This window comes from Ipomoea nil, unplaced genomic scaffold (genome assembly GCF_001879475.1).
Source record: "Ipomoea nil cultivar Tokyo-kokei standard unplaced genomic scaffold, Asagao_1.1 scaffold1101, whole genome shotgun sequence".
Lineage (NCBI taxonomy): Eukaryota > Viridiplantae > Streptophyta > Magnoliopsida > Solanales > Convolvulaceae > Ipomoea > Ipomoea nil.
In genome coordinates, this window is record NW_017617529.1 from 342,681 (window position 1) to 360,025 (window position 17,345).

The window sequence follows — 17,345 nt, forward strand, 5'->3', positions numbered from 1 at the left end:
AAGTTTTTTTAAAACATTATCTTTACCAAAACTTATAAAGATGTGTGATTATATCACGTACGTATTATATTTTTCCCAATAAAAATTGGTATGAGACTGTCACACGAATTCTAGGACTTGGTAGCGGCACGCCCCAAAAGAGTCAGGAATCTTAGGACGCGTGGGCGAGTTAGCTTGGGCCCTGGCCTTGCCTAATGCATGCGTTCTCGTGTCCCCGCATGCCGAGAAGTCGGGTGATTGTCTCCTCTTTTCTCCTATAAATACAACATTAAATGCGGGAAGAGGGACTTTTGGCAATTTCCATACGCTAACTGTTAGCTCGGGAACCTCTGACTCACTGTCAAGTCTTCCAAAGACTAGGTAGAGGGACCGTAACCGGAACTGACCCTAGCACCGTATTACGTAGTAGACACCCGTATTTACTACATCAATTTCTATATTGACCTGACCCTTCTCACGAATACGGTCTCAAAATGTATACCCATTCTTACAAATCATTTAATGTAGCATTTACACAATTACACATAATTATTTGACTAATTAAAAGTTGAGTTAATTTTATTTTTAGTCCTAAATTTATATGTGACAGTCCACTTTTAATCATTTTTTAAAATCATTCTCCTTTGATCCTAGTATTAAAAGTTGAGTTAATTTTGTTGACGAATGACAAAAAATTGTCATGTCACAATAATACTAGAATCAACGAGAAATACTTTGAAAAAGAATAACTAAAAGTTGATTGTCACTTATAAATCTAGGATAAAAAATGAAATTAACTCTAAAAAGTTCCATTTATTAGAATGTACATTTTCAATATTCAATAGGTATATTAATATAAACAAATCTTGTTCATAAATAAGCTTTCAACAAAATATATTCCGTAATTCATAAGTATTATGTATTGCATTTCAAAATTTTTTGTTACGATTCTTTATTTTTTTGTTTGTATTTTATTTCAATCCGATTAGTATCTAAATATTGTGGTGCCAAATATGAAAATATCTTGTGGTATGATGACAATGATAGTTCACATAATAAAAAATATTGGCATAATCATCAATTAATGGTCTTCCATTAATGGAAATGTTATGTAAATTAACATATGAATCCTACTAGAGTACTATATCATTAATTTTGTGTGGTTTGCAAATTGCAACATGGTATGTGAACATTAGAAAATAATATTTCTTTTAAAAAATATTAATATAAAATTAAGGTGACATTGCTAAATTAAAGAATCTTGGCATGTTATGCTGTGTCAGTTCCATTTAATTAACTATGTTAATCTTTATCTTTCATTTTATATTATAGAATAAGGTTCAAATTGGCCGTTGAATGTAACTTAAAAATACAATTAGGTCATTGAATGAAATAAAAAAAGTACAATTAAGTTATTGAACACTCCAAATATATGTAATTTCACTTGATAGCAAGTTACCATCTTACGTGGCAGCTGAGTTGACATTTTTAAATAATTTTTAATAATAATTTAAAAAAAAAAAAAGACAAAAAAAACGACGGGGTGGCCGCCGGCCACCCCCTCTTCCTTCGTCTCCGGCGGAGGGGAGGGGGAAGGGGGTGGCTGTCGTTTTATTTTTTAATTTTTTAAAATTTTTTTAAAAATTTATTTATTAAAAATTATTAAAATGCCAACTCAGCTACCACATAAGCAGGTAACCTGCTATCCGATGAAATTGCGTACATTTGGAGTGTTCAGTGACCTAATTGCACGTTTTTAGAGTGTTCAGTGACCTAATTGCACCTTTTTTTTTTCGTTCAGTGGCCTAATTGCATTTTCAAATTACGTTCAGTGACCAATTTGAACCTTATATTATCAATTTTAAAGTAAATAGATTAAATTTATTAAAATTCAGTTTTAAAAAATAAACTAATTTCAACTACCTCATAATGAATCATAAGTTGCCGATATCTTTAGTTTGACCATATTTCTCAATAAATAAGGCAAAACTATCAATTATCTATTTTTCCTTTTTCAATTTGACTATTCCATATTATCGTATAAAAAATTGCAAAAACAATTTTTTGTTAGTTGAGAAAGTCACAATTGACAAGTTCAATTTTTAAGTACAATTTATCTTTCATGTGTAGTACACTAGTTACGAATTTCCCCCATATGCTCTAATGATAATCCATTATTATTATTATTATTATTATTATTATTATTACTTTACATCTAGAAAAGTTTTTTTAATAAATAGATTATTAATATCAAATCAAATTAACTGAGGTATTAAAAACTTATAAATAAAGTTCACAATAAAAAATAAAGATATGTAAAAATTGGCATTCCAATGATGATTTTTTTTATTTTTTTTTTGGTGAAATAAGACCCGTTAAACCGGGAGGAGAAGAGCTCCACTACCAGACCCTTACAACACTTGCACCAAAAGCATCAGCCGAGAGGAGCTGGATGAGACTTGTTGGGGGATCATCTAGCCAAGAAGTACCCCAGTTCGCGGATTGGCCTAGATTGGCTAGGTGATCCGCACACCGATTGCCCTCACGAAGCGTGTGTTGAAAAACTATGTTGTCCATGTGATCCATCAGGGATCTGCAATCTTTTAGGAGAGATGAAGCACAATCTTCTAACGAGATGTCTTTTGTAATCGCCGCCACTACTGAGTTGGAGTCTAACTCGAAGACCACCCTTCTATAACCCTTAGTCTTTGCCAGCCGTAGACCCTCTCTTAGGCCCCATAGCTCTGCGACAAAACTATTTGTAACACCAATATTTGTGACGAAACCAGCCAGCCAACTGCCTTTATGATCGCGAGCGAGTCCCCCAGCGCTTGCAAGTCTTGTGTTTTTCTTGCAGGCCCCATCAGTATTGATTTTTACCCAGCCTTCATCAGGTGGCGACCAGCTGATCCAGCGCAGGTTTCCCACTTTAACGTATGTTTTCTTAAAGAACGCCTCTACTGTTTCTTTTGTTATGGATTCCGCGCGCTTCACTATCTCTCTTGGAAACGTGTCTTTGGCGTCAAAAATGTTTCTGTTGCGGGCTTTCCAGATCTCCCAGCAAGTGTAGGCAAACGTGATTCCCCACGGACGACCATCAATCCAAACCTTAGAGCGGCAATTGACTTGTAACCAAGCGTTTGGCAGCATCACGGGGTCATACTGGAAACCCACCGGGTGATATGTTGCCTTCCAGCAGTTTTTTGCGAAGCTGCACCCACTTAGCACATGGGCAATGGTTTTGTCGCCATCTCCACTTAAGCTACATGTCGAGTCATCTGTTAGCCTCCATCTCCAACGTTCCATGTTCGTCATCAGCCTCCCTTTCATCAGCAGCCACAGGAACATGCGGCATCTTTCCACGACTCTAAGCTTCCAGACCCAACTGATGTCAGTGTCTTCCTCCTCCGAACCTGTAATATAATGGAAAGCACAACGCACAGAAAAGGTACGGTAGGGGAATTTGGCCAGAAGAGGGCGTCTTTCACCTGATCCGAGCTAGCGATAGGCACTGCACGAACAAGATCAACCGCTTGTTGCGGGAGCACCTGACATAGCCTGTTGAGGTCCCACGTTCTGGAGGGGAGAATAAAATCGCTCACTTTGGACTCTTGGGGGGAGTCCTGGATTTCCACATTTTCCATGAGAGCTAGCGGTTTCTCCCCAACCCACCAGTCCAACCAGAAGCTTAAGGAGGAGCCATCTCCTACTCTCCACGCAGCCTCGAGTTCTACCAGTGATCTGCCACGCAGGACGCTTCGCCACCCCCATGATGCATTATTCTGCAGAGGTAGCGTGAAGAAATTTTTATCTTTGATATATTTTTCCTTCATTACTTGAGTCCAGAGTTTATCGTTATTTGTGTTGATTTGCCAGGCAAGTTTCGCCAAGAAGGCATCATTAAAGTCCGCGCACCGCCTAAGACCCAGACCCCCGCTGTCTTTTGGTTTGCAAATATCATTCCAATTTACCATGTGCATCTTCTTTTTATCATCAGTATCTCCCCACAAAAACCCTCTACAAATCTTGTCTATCTCTTTGCTAGTACGTGCTGGGAGTTTGAACACCTACATGGTATAAACAGGCATAGCAGCGAGCGTGGATTGGACGAGCGTCCGGCGCCCTGCAAGATTGAGCGTGTTTGCCTTCCAGTTCGCTAGTTTACGTTTCATACCCTCCAATATGTAGTTAAAGGTCTGGCTGGTGATTCTATTATGTAGAATCGGTATACCCAAGTAGGTCCCAAGACTATCTGATACCGGAATGCCTGTCAAGCTCTGGATGCCCCTTTTAATCTCCGTATTAGTGTTGGGCTGCAGAAGATGTTAGATTTAGAGATATTAATAGTCAGACCCGAGTAATCTGAGAACTTACGGATACAATCTGTCATGACTTTTCCCTGTGATTCCGATGCCTCCGCGAACAACATGAGGTCATCTGCGAAGAAGAGATGCGAGACACCTGTTCCTCTGCGAGAGATAGAGATAGGTTTCCAAGATTTGTTTCTTACCTCCTCTTGGATAGCCCAAGAGAGTCTTTCCATCACAAGAATAAACAGATAAGGGGCGATGGGGTCGCCTTGTCTAAGGCCCCACCCGGGCTGGAACGGGGGAAGCTTTTCACCATTCCAGAGAAGAGAGATAGAGTTGTTAGCAATGGAAAACATGATTAACTGGATAAGATTCCGGGGAAATTTAAAAGCCACCAGAGTGGATTCCAAAAAATCCCAATCGATACTATCATAGGCTTTATGGAGGTCGATCTTGACCGCCATAAGCCCTTTTTTACCCTTCTTGAGGCGCATGTGGTGGACAATCTCTTGAGTAAGGATAATGTTGTCCGTCGTAGATCTCCCCGGGAGAAAGCTATTTTGATAGGGGCCAATGAGCGTCTTCATAATCGGCCTCATCCGATTAACTATCACCTTTGAGAGGATTTTATAGCTAACGTTAAGGAGAGTGATGGGCCTAAAATCACTAGCCGTTTCCGGGCTTTCCTTTTTTGGAATGAGGGTGATAAAGGCCTCAAGGACTTTACTGGGAAGCTTACATTGCCCGAGAGCATCTTTCACAAAGTCCGTCATGGGTCGTTTGACCTCCTCCCAAAAAGTTTGGATGAAGGCCGCTTGAATACCATCTGGCCCCGGGCTACCAAACTTTTTCATATCAAACACCGCCTTTTTTACTTCATTCATATCAATATTCCGCCCAAGAGATCTCGTCTGGGCCACAGAAAGGGTCGGACCCCCATAAACATTCCCTTGTTGACCTCCTGTGATAACCTTCCTGCCAAAGAGATTAATAAAAAAAGTTAGCAATATGCTCCTTAATTTTACTAAAATCCGAACTCCACTCCCCATCCAGCTTTAAAGCCCGAATTCTGGCCCGATTTCTTCTAATAAGGGTAGATCTGTGATAGAAGGTTGTATTCCTATCCCCGTCCTTGATCCACTGTTTTCTGGATTTTTGGAACCACAATAATTCTTCCTGTTTAAGGACCTCATTGAGTTCTGCCACCAGCTTCTTTTCCAACACCTGAAGCCCTCTAGAGGAGTTATAAAAGGGGGATTCTTAAGCTCCTTTGATCCTTGCCTGAAGAGTCTTTTTCCTGACAAAGATGTTTCCGAAGGACTTTTTGTTCCAAAGTTTACTTTGAGTAGCCACTTCATCAATACCACTGACCAAGTCTATGTTGTTGTTGCACCAGACTTTTCTCCAAATGTCTTTGTAGTCATCCCGTGTAAGCCAAGCTCATTCGAAACGAAACGGTCTCAATTCCCGGCGTGGTGGGTTCCCCGCATGTCCCACAAATTTAAGAGGGTGATGATCCGAATGAGTTCTGGGGAGGATGAAGGCTTTAGCTTCCGGGAAAGGGATTTGTGCCTCCAAATTCCAAAAAACCTGATCAAGTTTCCTGCGTTGCACTGTCCTACCTCCTTCATGACGAAACCAAGAGTATTTACTCCCTATTGTCCCCATGTCCAGAAGCCCGCACGCATTGAAATCCTCTATAAAGTTCAAGCAGTGGTTGATGTTGACTGAAGTGCTGCCCCATTGCTCATGATTACCCGTGATATCGTTGAAATCCCCCATTAAGATCCAGGGGCCTGTAAAACTTGAGCTGTAAGATTTACACTCAGCCCAAAACATATCTTTCGTCATTGGGCTTGGCCTTACATAAGCAAACGAAATGCGAGTCTCGGCCAACCCCGAGCTGTTAACAATCCCATGAATTACCTGGGAAGTACTCTTCATAACCTTAAAGTTGAGGATATTTGATCTCCAGAAAAGGATTAGGCCCCCCGCGAAGCCTAACGGATCAACTATGTAATCTCTATCAAAACCCAGGTTAGCAGCCATATTCTTGAGTCTGTTAAAATCCCTAGTCTTAGTTTCCAGGAAACAAACCGCTCCAACAACCTTGTCACTCATCAAACCTATGGCGTGGCTAACCGTTAAACGATTGCCCACCCCTCTACAATTCCATGAGAGCCAATTCATTGAGACATCGGGCAAGCCAAGGAAGAATTATTATCGCCTTCCTTCTGCGTCACCTGAGCCAAAGTCTGGACATTATCAGATGTGTTGCCTTCTGGGAGCTCCCCAAACACAAAAATTTGGTCCTTGAACGTGTAGGTAGCAGTGGACACCATACTTCCATCCTCTATGTTCGCGCCTCCCGTTTTATTAGGAGGTTTTTTTCCTCTCTGATTGGATTTCTGGAGGACCGTAACCGGACCACCAACGCGGTAGGAACTTTGTGCGCCTCTTCTTTGTCTCGGTGTGTCCTCGACAACAATTGGCGCATCAATTAGTCCACCTAAGCCCTGCAGTAAGTCAAAAGAATTATGAGTGTCAAGAGAAACAGCCTCTGGTGGCTTACCTGCGATCCCCGTCGTATGCTGCCGGGTTTTTGACGAACTAGCTATGGCATTGGTACCTGCCACAACTTTTTGGTTCTTCTTCAAGTTACCCGGGGGAGAGTTCTCCACCAAGACTTGTTTCCCTTTATCAACTTTTGTACCCCCCTGCTTATGAGGAGTTTTTCCTTTTTTTTTTCCACCCCCTTCTGCTTGGTATTCTTCCGGGTGACTACCATCCACGATCCATGCAGTTTGGTTGGGATCTCTTCCTGCCTTTTATCTACGTTCATAGTTTCTTGGCCATCAGTTGCATTGACCCCCGTAGCTTCCTCATCACTAGTTTTGTTTTTTGGGCAGGCTGAGGTACGATGCCCCACCTCTCCACAATCAAAACAGATGATATGGAGACCTTCATACTCAACTTTCTGGATTTCCTCGTGAACCTAAACTAAAGCCACCAGGGGCTTTGAGATGTCGACTTCCACTGCCGCTCTGGCGAAGTTCCCTCGCTCCACTCCTGTCGTTGTATTATCAATCTTCAACGGTGTGCCTACTTGTTGCAAAACCAATTTGATCACATCCTCTCTAAATAATTCCACCGGAAATTTCGGTAATCTCACCCAAACAACCATTTTCTCAACCTTTTCACGAGAGGGATTGAAGTTTGGTTTCCATCTGCGAGCCACCACGTAGTTGTTGAAAAGTTTCCATGGTCCATCAACCAGGACATGCATACAGTCTGTTTGAAGTTGGAAACGAAAAACATACCACCCCTTACCGATGTCTATGAATTCCGCTCTTCCCTGGAGATTCCAGATCCGAGTCATGCGTTGTTGGAATAGCGAGAAACCGACTGGTTTCCCTAGATGCTTAACAATAAGCGCATTTTTCCAAGGCTTTATGAGTTCTTCTCTCAGCGCTTTTGGGAGACGAACCACTGGGATCCCTTCCATCTTGGCGGCCGGGTAATCCTCCTTGTCCGGCTCAATCGTGAAGTCATCGTCGAACCAGTTGATCTCCTCATTGCGTACCTGGAAGTCAGTTCCCAAATTTGTGCGATCCCCTAAGGTTTCTGCGAAAGAGCGTTTGGTTTGTTTGAATCTCTTAATCACCGTAGGCCCACCATCCGGCCCTCGTGCTCCTCCCCCGTCCGTTGGTGGCAGCGCCACCTCGGCCTCCATGGCCACGCTCTCGGAGAGCGAGGGAAAAGTTTCCAAATATAGCGCCAATAACCCTAGAGCCGTTGAGAGCGTTCAAAAGCTAGAGAGAGGATAAAACTGTGTCTTAGTTGTTGCACCTTGGGAGAGAGCATACATGCTAAAGAATTAATTCTTAGTCAGTGCACATCGAAGAGATGGTAGTAGTTGGCATTCCAATGATGATATAATAAGTAAATTAATATTTTAGGCCAATTAATAATGTAAGATTGGGCACGTGAAATGAGCTCATCTATTTGACTATTGCCCATCTCCATCCACATGATAAATACCATTAAACTATTCCACCTACTCCTGCTTTTAATTCCAATTCAAAATGCATGCTTAATTGATCATTGAAAATTTAGGAAATATACTAAATAAATAAATAATCCACCAGACACCAGTGGAGCCCTGCAAATTACTAATTAAACTCCTAAAGAGACACCATGAGAACCTCTCTTTAACCTTGCAAGAATGAGAGTCCCTGTTAAACATTTAGGTCTATGAACATCAAAATGCAAAACAGTCCATTCAAGAAGGCATGATCAAATAGACAAGTACAGTAATCGGGGGATTCTTTCAAATATTTCAGTGTTCCAACTTCCTAGCTGTAGAGATTAGAGAAACCAAAAACACCAATATACAGAGAAATAAGAAGATTTCTGACACTGGGAAATTTTGGGAAAAGATTTAAAACCCCAAGCCACAAACCATTGCATTGTCACACAAAAATTCAAGTGAAAAGAATGATTTCTTTTCATCTTCTCCCAAAAGGTTGAATCCCCAACCCCAAAGGCCCCCACACCCCGACCTGACAGAGCATTTGGGAGGATGTAAATGCCAGTGTGCACAAAGAATCTGCACACATTGGCATAATCCCCACACTGCCACTGCCGAGGTTGGAACCTTGGTTTCTTCTCCCAAATACTGCCTACTGAATCATATGTGACTTGCAAGAGGTGGGAGATAATTAAGAAGATCAAAGATAACCTCAAATTTATTGCACTGTCTTAGATAACATATATTTAATTTGTTAAGGTCTTATTAAAACACAGATTAGTAATTAGCTATTGTCTTTGTTCAAAATGGGCAATTGGCATATAAAACTATTACTGTAGGCATCTCAGTTTTCACATGCACTATGTGCTTATTATTGCAACTACTGCATATCTAAAGCACACACCAGTTTATTCTTTTCTCTTTTCTCTAGAGTTACTTCCTACTTTAACTTAACACAACTTTAATACGAGTGACTAAGTATAACTTAATGACCACATCAATAAACCTGAAAACATGGAAATCACAGTACAAAAAAAAATTAAAAAAAGAAACAGGTAGTAGGGTCTGAAAGAAGCATATGGATCATGCAAGATAAGAATATAATTCAGACAAGGTATTTTATCATGACTAATTAATACTAAAAATCAAGCCATAGACTAACTGATTTGATTCTGAAGCAAGACATTTTTTAAAACTTTTAACTCCATAATGCAACATCTTAACTAAAGCAGTATGTGGAGAGTACCAGAACAGGTTTGCAATGAAGCAGCATTTCATAAAACTCGGGGAACTTACTACCATTGCAGGAAGTGTTTGAGAAACATTGTTGACTTTGGACTCAATTGTTCACGAAATATAAGTTACACCGTTATATAATCCAGTGACAAAGAGCCTTCTTTTACCAAACAGTGCTCATGCTTTCAAGTAGTATCTTTTTGGTAAGCAGCATACCTTGGATCTGAGCATCACCCGTGTTTTTCTTGGGTTCATTTTTGGACACTCAAACGGAGCAGAAACATCTGCCCACTTTGAAGCTCAGAAGCATTCATGGTTTTAGGGACTTTTAGCCAATCATCGCAGTACTCGTTCCGCTTGTACAGAGGAAATTTTTCCGCAGAAAGAAGCACATCTTCATGGCATACGTCAATTATCCTCACTCTCCTTTCTCCACTCTTCATCATCAAATAAGTCTTCAGGAGGGTCATAAATGATCATATCTGGAAAAAGTTCAAGAAAGTCATCCTTAACCTTTTCTCTCAAATCTGTATAAGGAAGAAGCCCTTTTAATATGACTCGGTAAGGCAAAGATAAAGGGGGATCAGTAGATCTTCTCATTTCATCATATATATGCATTGCCTCATCAGGCAATCCACTATCCAAGAATGCTCTCACAAGGTCACCAAATGTATGTTGATCAAAAAGGACACCTTCACTCTTCAAATCTTCCCACACCTTCTTTGCTTCATCTACCCTTTTGTTCTTTGCAAGCATCAGAAGCATATCCCTATAGAAAAACATATCTGGTCGATACCATATCTCTTTACGCACCACCTCATACATCTGTACATGGAAACACAATGGTCAAAATGTCAAATACATTTATCCGGTTTAGGCTCTTTCAAGATCACAACAATGATCTCACTGACGTAATAGCAAGCAGCTTCTAGTTTACTCTAAAAATTAACCATAAGAAAGAGAAACAGTTCAATTACTAGAGTGCCACAAACAAGAAAATTTCTAGAATAATCGCTTTCCAATAGTACACCAACATGAAAAAGGTCTATTTCACTATAAGCATCAATGGTTAGGCATTTATATGGATCATCACTTTGAGCATTACCAAAATACCAAACAAAATGTTCTTATTTTCTGCAACACAAACTCATACTTTTTCTCAAGCTTATTCAAAACTTAAAGGCAAGCATAGAGTGAACTAATATAAATTTAAAACATCAAATTCTAGAAGAACAAGAGCACTCTGATCAATTATTCAATTCATAATAATGTATCAAGCAATTCGGTTGAACTACAAAAAAAATGTTATGATTGCAATATTCACTTTTCAACTAATAAAATGTAGCAAGAACTTAAAAAGTTGATTATAATATACAAGTACCTTCATGGAAAGAAAGATAAGGTCTTGTCTTTGGAATTCGACGAGGACAGCGAGGAGGTCAGATTTGAGAAGGCGAGAGACATTTGACTTCATAAAGCGTTCAAGCCGAATCGGGTCTGACTGTAACCGCTTGAGCTCCTTGGCCACCATTAGACCTTCTTTCCCCATTTCCTTCTTGCGTCTCCAAATCGACACGCTAGGACTTGATGCCGCTGCATTGGAGCCGATGATGATGTGCCTGAATGTGCTCTTGTGGTTCGATGAGGATGATGATGATGATGATGATGTGTGAGGGCGTAAGGGTAGTGTCGAAGAGGCTCTTCGCAGTAGGTTCTGGCAACAACGCCACATTTCCTATACAGTTACCACTGAGTAGGAGGGTAGAATCCTGAAAGTGAAAGGATCTCAATGCAATTTCTGAAGCACATTTAGCCTAAGAGCAAGCCCATTAGTTTGGGATTTAAGTTGGTTTTTGCAGAGGTGAGTAGGAGAGGTAACATATACTTCACAAATTCACAATATACAAGTTCAAAAAAACGTAAATTCACAATTCACGATTCATATATTATAAATAAATATCACAAATTAATTTGAAAATTTCATAAACAAATCTCACAAGTTGTGGCTTGCGGTCACGGGGAGGCGGCGGACTGGTGGAGCTGGCTCGCTGCGACGGTCTGCGGATTGCAGAGTTGTAGGCTATGGCGCACTCTGCTCTCTGAAGAGTGAAGACAAAGTTGCGATTGCAGAAGGATGAAGCTGTGAAGAAAAAGAAGACAGAGGGCGGATAGAATTTGTCAGCGTGCAACGGAGAAGAGCAAAAGGTAGAAAATTAGAAATTAAAAAAAAAAAATTAATTACTTACATATATATGATTTTCCAAAATTAGTCCTTAACTTTTAATTTGGACACTTTAGGTCCCTTGACTTTTAATTTCTTTTCAATTGAGGTCCTTTCGTCAGAATACGGTTAATTGAATTTTAAATGAAAGGGTAAACTCATCATTTCACCTGCCTATGTATTATTCTTAGTATTTCTCCATTGTATACGCAATATATATGAAGATAATCTTAGTCGAAACCCTAAAATGTTCCTCGGTGTTCCCCATTTGCTGGCTACTCGTGTGTGCGTTCCTCTATTATTGAGATGTTTACAAGGTATAACAGCGAAATACGAAGGGAGAAATACGAAGAATAATACATAGGCATGTGAAAGGACGAGTTTACCCCTTCATTTAAAGTCTAATGAACCGTATTCTAACGAAAGGACCTCAATTGGAAATAAATTAAAAGTCAAGGGACCTAAAGTGTCCAAATTAAAAGTCGAGGACTAATTTTGAAAAATCACTATAGTCGGAGGACTATTGCTGGAATTAACTCTATATAGTATACTTAGTCGTGGGCACGCGAAACGTCACGCCTAACAATCAATTAGTATGTTCTAATAATTTTTTATTTTTTATTTTTAAAACGAGTATGTTATAATCTTTAAATAATAATATATATAATTTTTAATAATTGTTATATATTGTTATATGACAAATAAATAAGAATACATAAATAAGTTATTTAGATACCAACATGATATACAATAATTAAATTAGGAATATGCGGGAGAACATTAGATTTGATTTTGAGGGAGAGAATGGAGATGTTAGCTAGAATAATGTAATGGTTTTCTAAAAAAATGTTAAAAAAAATGGAGTGTTGGAATGATGGAGAAAAAAAAAAGACAAAGATCACATTAAGGCAAAGAGGAAGAAGTCAAAAAATATTGGTAAAGTTGTTATTTCTTTAAAAATTAGGGGCAATTAAAATGAAAAAATAAATCAAAAATTAGATAAAAAAATTCATCCATTAGATTTAAAATCAATGGTAAGTAAGGGGTGTCATTTTTTAGGGGCAAATGGCAACTCCCAAATATGAGTATAGAGTAGATACATTCCAAAACCACTCGTTTTGAGAGCTCTATATGTATATAGGTTGAGGAGAACCAACCTCTTCATGAGTGCATGAGAATTAATCTATAGATGAGATTAATGGAGATTAAAAACACTTGTGTGCACACACATTTTTAATCTCCAAATTAATCTGTTCTATACTTTCTTGTGACATTTCCTCAAATAGAGTCATGTCATCTGAGCACAAGGTGTTTGGTGCTTGGCGTTTGACTTCTCATATAATTTTTAATATCTCTATATATAAGTAAAATCACTTAAGGAAATTTATTTGTTGGATTTATGAGCAATTTGATTTTTTTTCCTTTAAACTATTATGGGCCCGTTTGGTTCGTACAAAATATTTGAAATGAAATTGAATTGAAATTCCATAGAAAAGTAGTTACTGAGAAGATGAATTTCATTGTTTGGTTGGTGGAAAAAAAAAATACTAGGAATATTGATTCTATTGTTTGATTGGATTTGTGATTGTGACGAATAATGAGTACAAAAACCTACATATCCCTAGAATTCGCTACTTATATCAATTATATGTATGTAATTAAGAAAGAAGCACAAGTTTTCAAAAAAAAAAAAAAAAAAAAAAAAAAAAAGAAGAAAAGAAGCGCAAGGGTAAAATAGTCTTGCAAGCTTATTTTTTGTTCCCAACTGTCAAGAAAAATAAATTCCTAGGTTGCCTTTAGAATTTGTTTTCTTCAAAAGTAAGGAAATCATTTTCCAATGAAAAATAAATTCCATGAACTAAACATTAGAAAACAAGTTTTTCCTCATTTTTTAAGAAAACATTTTCCTTAGAAAATCTTTTTCATACAACCAAACACTTTAATAGAATAGATTTCACTTGATTCATAGCATCTTCATTATAGAAGACATACTCGATACTCTAATTAAAGTTTCTATGTGCAAGTACATACTTCGTAAACTCAGACAACACGTAACTTCACTACTCATGAAATCTTTAGCTAGTTCGCAATCACAAATGATATAAGAAATGTCACAAATGTATTATAAAGGAAGTTTAAATGTTTTCATACAATTATTTTGCATGTATAGATTTTGCTCTGTATATGAACAATTCCGTTTGATAAAAGTACATTTTTTTTTTAATTTGGGAATAAAATTTGCCTTACTGCAACGAACAATAATAATATTATCCAATTTGTCAAATCTAAACGGTAGATATTTCTTTACCGATTTGCAAAATGCATTTAGGTTGAAATGTAGATATTTCTTTCTTGATTTGGAAAGTGCATTTGAGCGGGACAAAAATGTTACATCCTATTTTTGGTAGAGTTTGTTGTTATCATAAGACTACTTTTCCAATGTTAGTTGCTTAGTTAAAGAGGTGAAAAACTTTCCTCTCAAGATAAAGAAAATCAAATACTTATCCATAGCAATTATTATTACATAGATCACGGTCCACACAGCTACATGGAACATAAATAAAAAATATATTTTTATTATACTAAAAGACATTATTTGTACACATAAAGTACATTATTTTAGTACTGAAAGAATGAAAATACATTATTTTATATACTATCAAATAATGTATATTCAATATATAAATAATGTACTTTTAGTATATTAAAAATGTACCTTATATTCGTGATCCACATAATAATTTGTCTATTCAAAGGGCATTGAGTATTGGTTGGGAAGAGAATAAAACTTAGTGCAACAATTTTTTTGCATTGGTAAATGGCAAGTATGCTCATTTACATAACCTGCAGGATTGGTGGCTTATCATTTAAAGGTGCATATAAGAGATCCAAAATATTTTCAACAAAATCAAATGTGGAAATGGTATTCTTTACAGAGAACATTGATGAATGAATTGATACAATAATGATACACTAAACACAGTTCCTACGGCATAACAAGAGAGTTGCCCAAGAACAGCCATCCACAATCCATGAAATGGTGGGTTATACTGATCCAAATGCATAAACGAGGGCAACCAAAGCTCCAACGGCAACTAGCCATGGGCGTAAGGTTCGAGACAAAGCATTAGCTGCGCTGCACACATCGTTAGCACCGCTGAAGCATCCGGGCTTCGTGTCCTTCGCCGTGCCTCCCTCCAAGGCGAAGCTGCTATTCGATTTGCCATTGCTGAAGAGCACACACCAGAAATACGGGCCACCGCCATCACTGCCACTCACAGCACCGCCAACCTCGGTGTGGTTCTTGCTGTAGAGTATATCGAAGCTTTTTTGGCCTCTTATCAAGATGTCCGAGAATGCTTGAGAAGGGCTCACGTATTTGGATTGGCAGGCAAGAAAGCGGCCGGTTATTTGAGCAAGGGTGTTTACCTGTGTTGAGCATATAACCATTAATGTACAATCCAACTATCAGCTTAGGCTTTTAGTTGAGATGGAGCACATGCTTCAATTACCTGAACACCGCAGTTGGGGGCAAAAGTTTCAACGAATGAAGAATCGGGAGGCTTCTTGGCATCTGACCCTCCAACGGCATCGCAGTCACCTTCAAAGGCTTTTATGTATTGCAGAGCTAAGCACGCCAGTCCCGGATTGCTGTACAAGGAAGGTAGTTTCTTAGCAGTCCTATTATTGTTGAGTGCCGCTACAAGCTCATCAGCAGGATTGTCTGTGACTTTACCTGTATTTTCCATCAAGGAAACAAAGATTCAGTCAGTGGATGAGGGTGACGCCAAACTACATTAAATCAAAATAAAGCACAACTCTCTGCTCGAGAAATATGCCTTTAAAACTCAATCTAATGTGAGCATAATTTATCCTGAACTTTGAAGCTGGTAAAGCAGATAGGTTTTCACATATTGGAAAAGCTAGTTAACAGGATTTGATCATCAATTACACCTAACTTGGACACTTTCTTTCCCTTTTCATCCTTGTTTATATTGTAGTTTGGTTTTTCTTGTTCCTAGATGGCAATCCAATGGTGGTTTAACCAAGCACCAGCCTAGGTTGTCCATAGCTGACCAGCTCAAACCAAGAAGACCGTACCATTTACCAAGTCAACAGTCTGATTAACTTAGCTGGGGTTGTCTCGTATTACACTTTTTCTCATAAGTAACTCTTAAACCCCTAAATATTACATTTTTCTACAAAGGTATCACGTTTTCTCTTGTGAGTAACAATCAATTTATCTCTAATTAGTATTACATTTTCCATCATAAGTATTACGAAGTAAATTTCTATCTAAACCCAACCCGTCTCACGGATCCCTCACAGGAGAGACTCACCCAAAAGAAAAATATTAACCAGGAAAACGGATGTGCTTTCTAGATATTAATTCTCAGATCAAGAAGCACTGCCCACTTATCCAAATAAGGGGCAACATGGAAGCGTATAAGGAATACGAAACTAAAAGAACAATCGAATCCAGCCCCGCCTTCAACAGCTATGCTGACATTAGCAAAAACCTTGATTCAAACCAAGTATGGAAAAAATTTCAAAGAAGTAGAAGATAAGGTGGACACCACATTCAAATAGGGTTAGTAAACTATCTAAATTTAATTGACCCTTCAATCAAGATTTGGGCAACATGCCTTAACTCAAGTCCATATAAAGCAATCATGCTTCACCTGGAAAATTAATAACCCTATGAATCTTAGTAAATGCAGCCTTAATTGAGAAAACATACACTGTTGAACACCAATGTAAACACAAGGATCTTTGATTTCATCTTAGGATCTGGCCATCTGGAGATATATATCTCTCAATCCATGGTGAGATCTAACAATAAAATAATAGAAATCCCATCACCACTTTGCATCAATGAAACTCTCCATTCTTTTCTTTCATTGCAAATGCACCCAAAAAGAGTATACTAACAACGCAAAATCCAGTGTGTTTTGACAAGGTCAAGAACCAGTCCAACATTTAAAACCCATACGTAAAACCAGATCAACTACAGAGTACTGTATGCTATACTATCACAACATTGCAATGAGAAAAGGCATCCAAACACAAAACACAATCATACCAAAAAAATAACAGCATTTTCAAAGGAAAATGAGGAAATGGATCTTACTTTGAGCATTAGCGGAGGCGGAGGTGAAGAAAATACAGAGAAGAAGAAACCATTGAAGAAACGCCATTGTGGGGAGGTTAGAGAGAGACGGGAAATGTGAGGAAGCTGTGGAGCATCGCAGAGCAGAGAAGACAGCAGAGCAGAGAGTATATTAGTAAGTAGTCGGTTCATAAGTCTATTCAGATCTAACGCTTTACCAAAATGGGCACCCTTCCATTAATAACTACAAAAATGCCATCATTAGTCAATTTAAGATGAGTATTTTTATTTTTTTTGTCACATGACTTAACGTAGTTGATTCGTTGTCTGACTTAAAGGTGATGACTTGAGTCGGATGCTAAAATGTTTAGATTGGATCCCTCGTGCACACATTAAAACTAGGATGATGGACTGATAGCACAATTCGCGATTTACCTCCGCAGTGGCACATTAAGGCTA

At 38.5% G+C, this 17,345-nt stretch overlaps 3 protein-coding genes across 4 annotated transcripts; all 3 read right to left on the reverse strand.

Annotated features, from left to right (window-relative positions):
• Positions 1–3,308: 3,308 nt before the first annotated feature.
• LOC109183149 lies at positions 3,309–5,647 on the reverse strand. Its single transcript, XM_019333334.1, has 4 exons — positions 5,514–5,647; positions 4,490–5,264; positions 4,154–4,292; positions 3,309–4,030 (listed from the first exon to the last, which is right to left on the reverse strand). Exons 1-4 carry the CDS (start codon positions 5,645–5,647, stop codon positions 3,309–3,311), a joined length of 1,770 nt encoding a protein of 589 aa, XP_019188879.1.
• Positions 5,648–9,510: 3,863 nt separating this feature from the next.
• On the reverse strand, positions 9,511–11,758 carry LOC109183180 (pentatricopeptide repeat-containing protein At1g62350-like). Of its 2 annotated transcripts, none has more exons than XM_019333378.1 (3): positions 11,553–11,758; positions 10,937–11,290; positions 9,511–10,380 (listed from the first exon to the last, which is right to left on the reverse strand). In XM_019333378.1, exons 2-3 carry the CDS (start codon positions 11,285–11,287, stop codon positions 9,964–9,966), a joined length of 768 nt encoding a protein of 255 aa, XP_019188923.1. In that variant the 5' UTR covers positions 11,288–11,290; positions 11,553–11,758; the 3' UTR covers positions 9,511–9,963. The 2 variants fall into 2 exon arrangements, with proteins under 2 accessions (XP_019188923.1, XP_019188922.1); XM_019333377.1 differs by having other exon boundaries at positions 10,937–11,324.
• Positions 11,759–14,656: 2,898 nt separating this feature from the next.
• LOC109183181 lies at positions 14,657–17,043 on the reverse strand. Its single transcript, XM_019333379.1, has 3 exons — positions 16,908–17,043; positions 15,289–15,512; positions 14,657–15,205 (listed from the first exon to the last, which is right to left on the reverse strand). Exons 1-3 carry the CDS (start codon positions 16,972–16,974, stop codon positions 14,822–14,824), a joined length of 675 nt encoding a protein of 224 aa, XP_019188924.1. The 5' UTR covers positions 16,975–17,043; the 3' UTR covers positions 14,657–14,821.
• Positions 17,044–17,345: the final 302 nt, after the last annotated feature.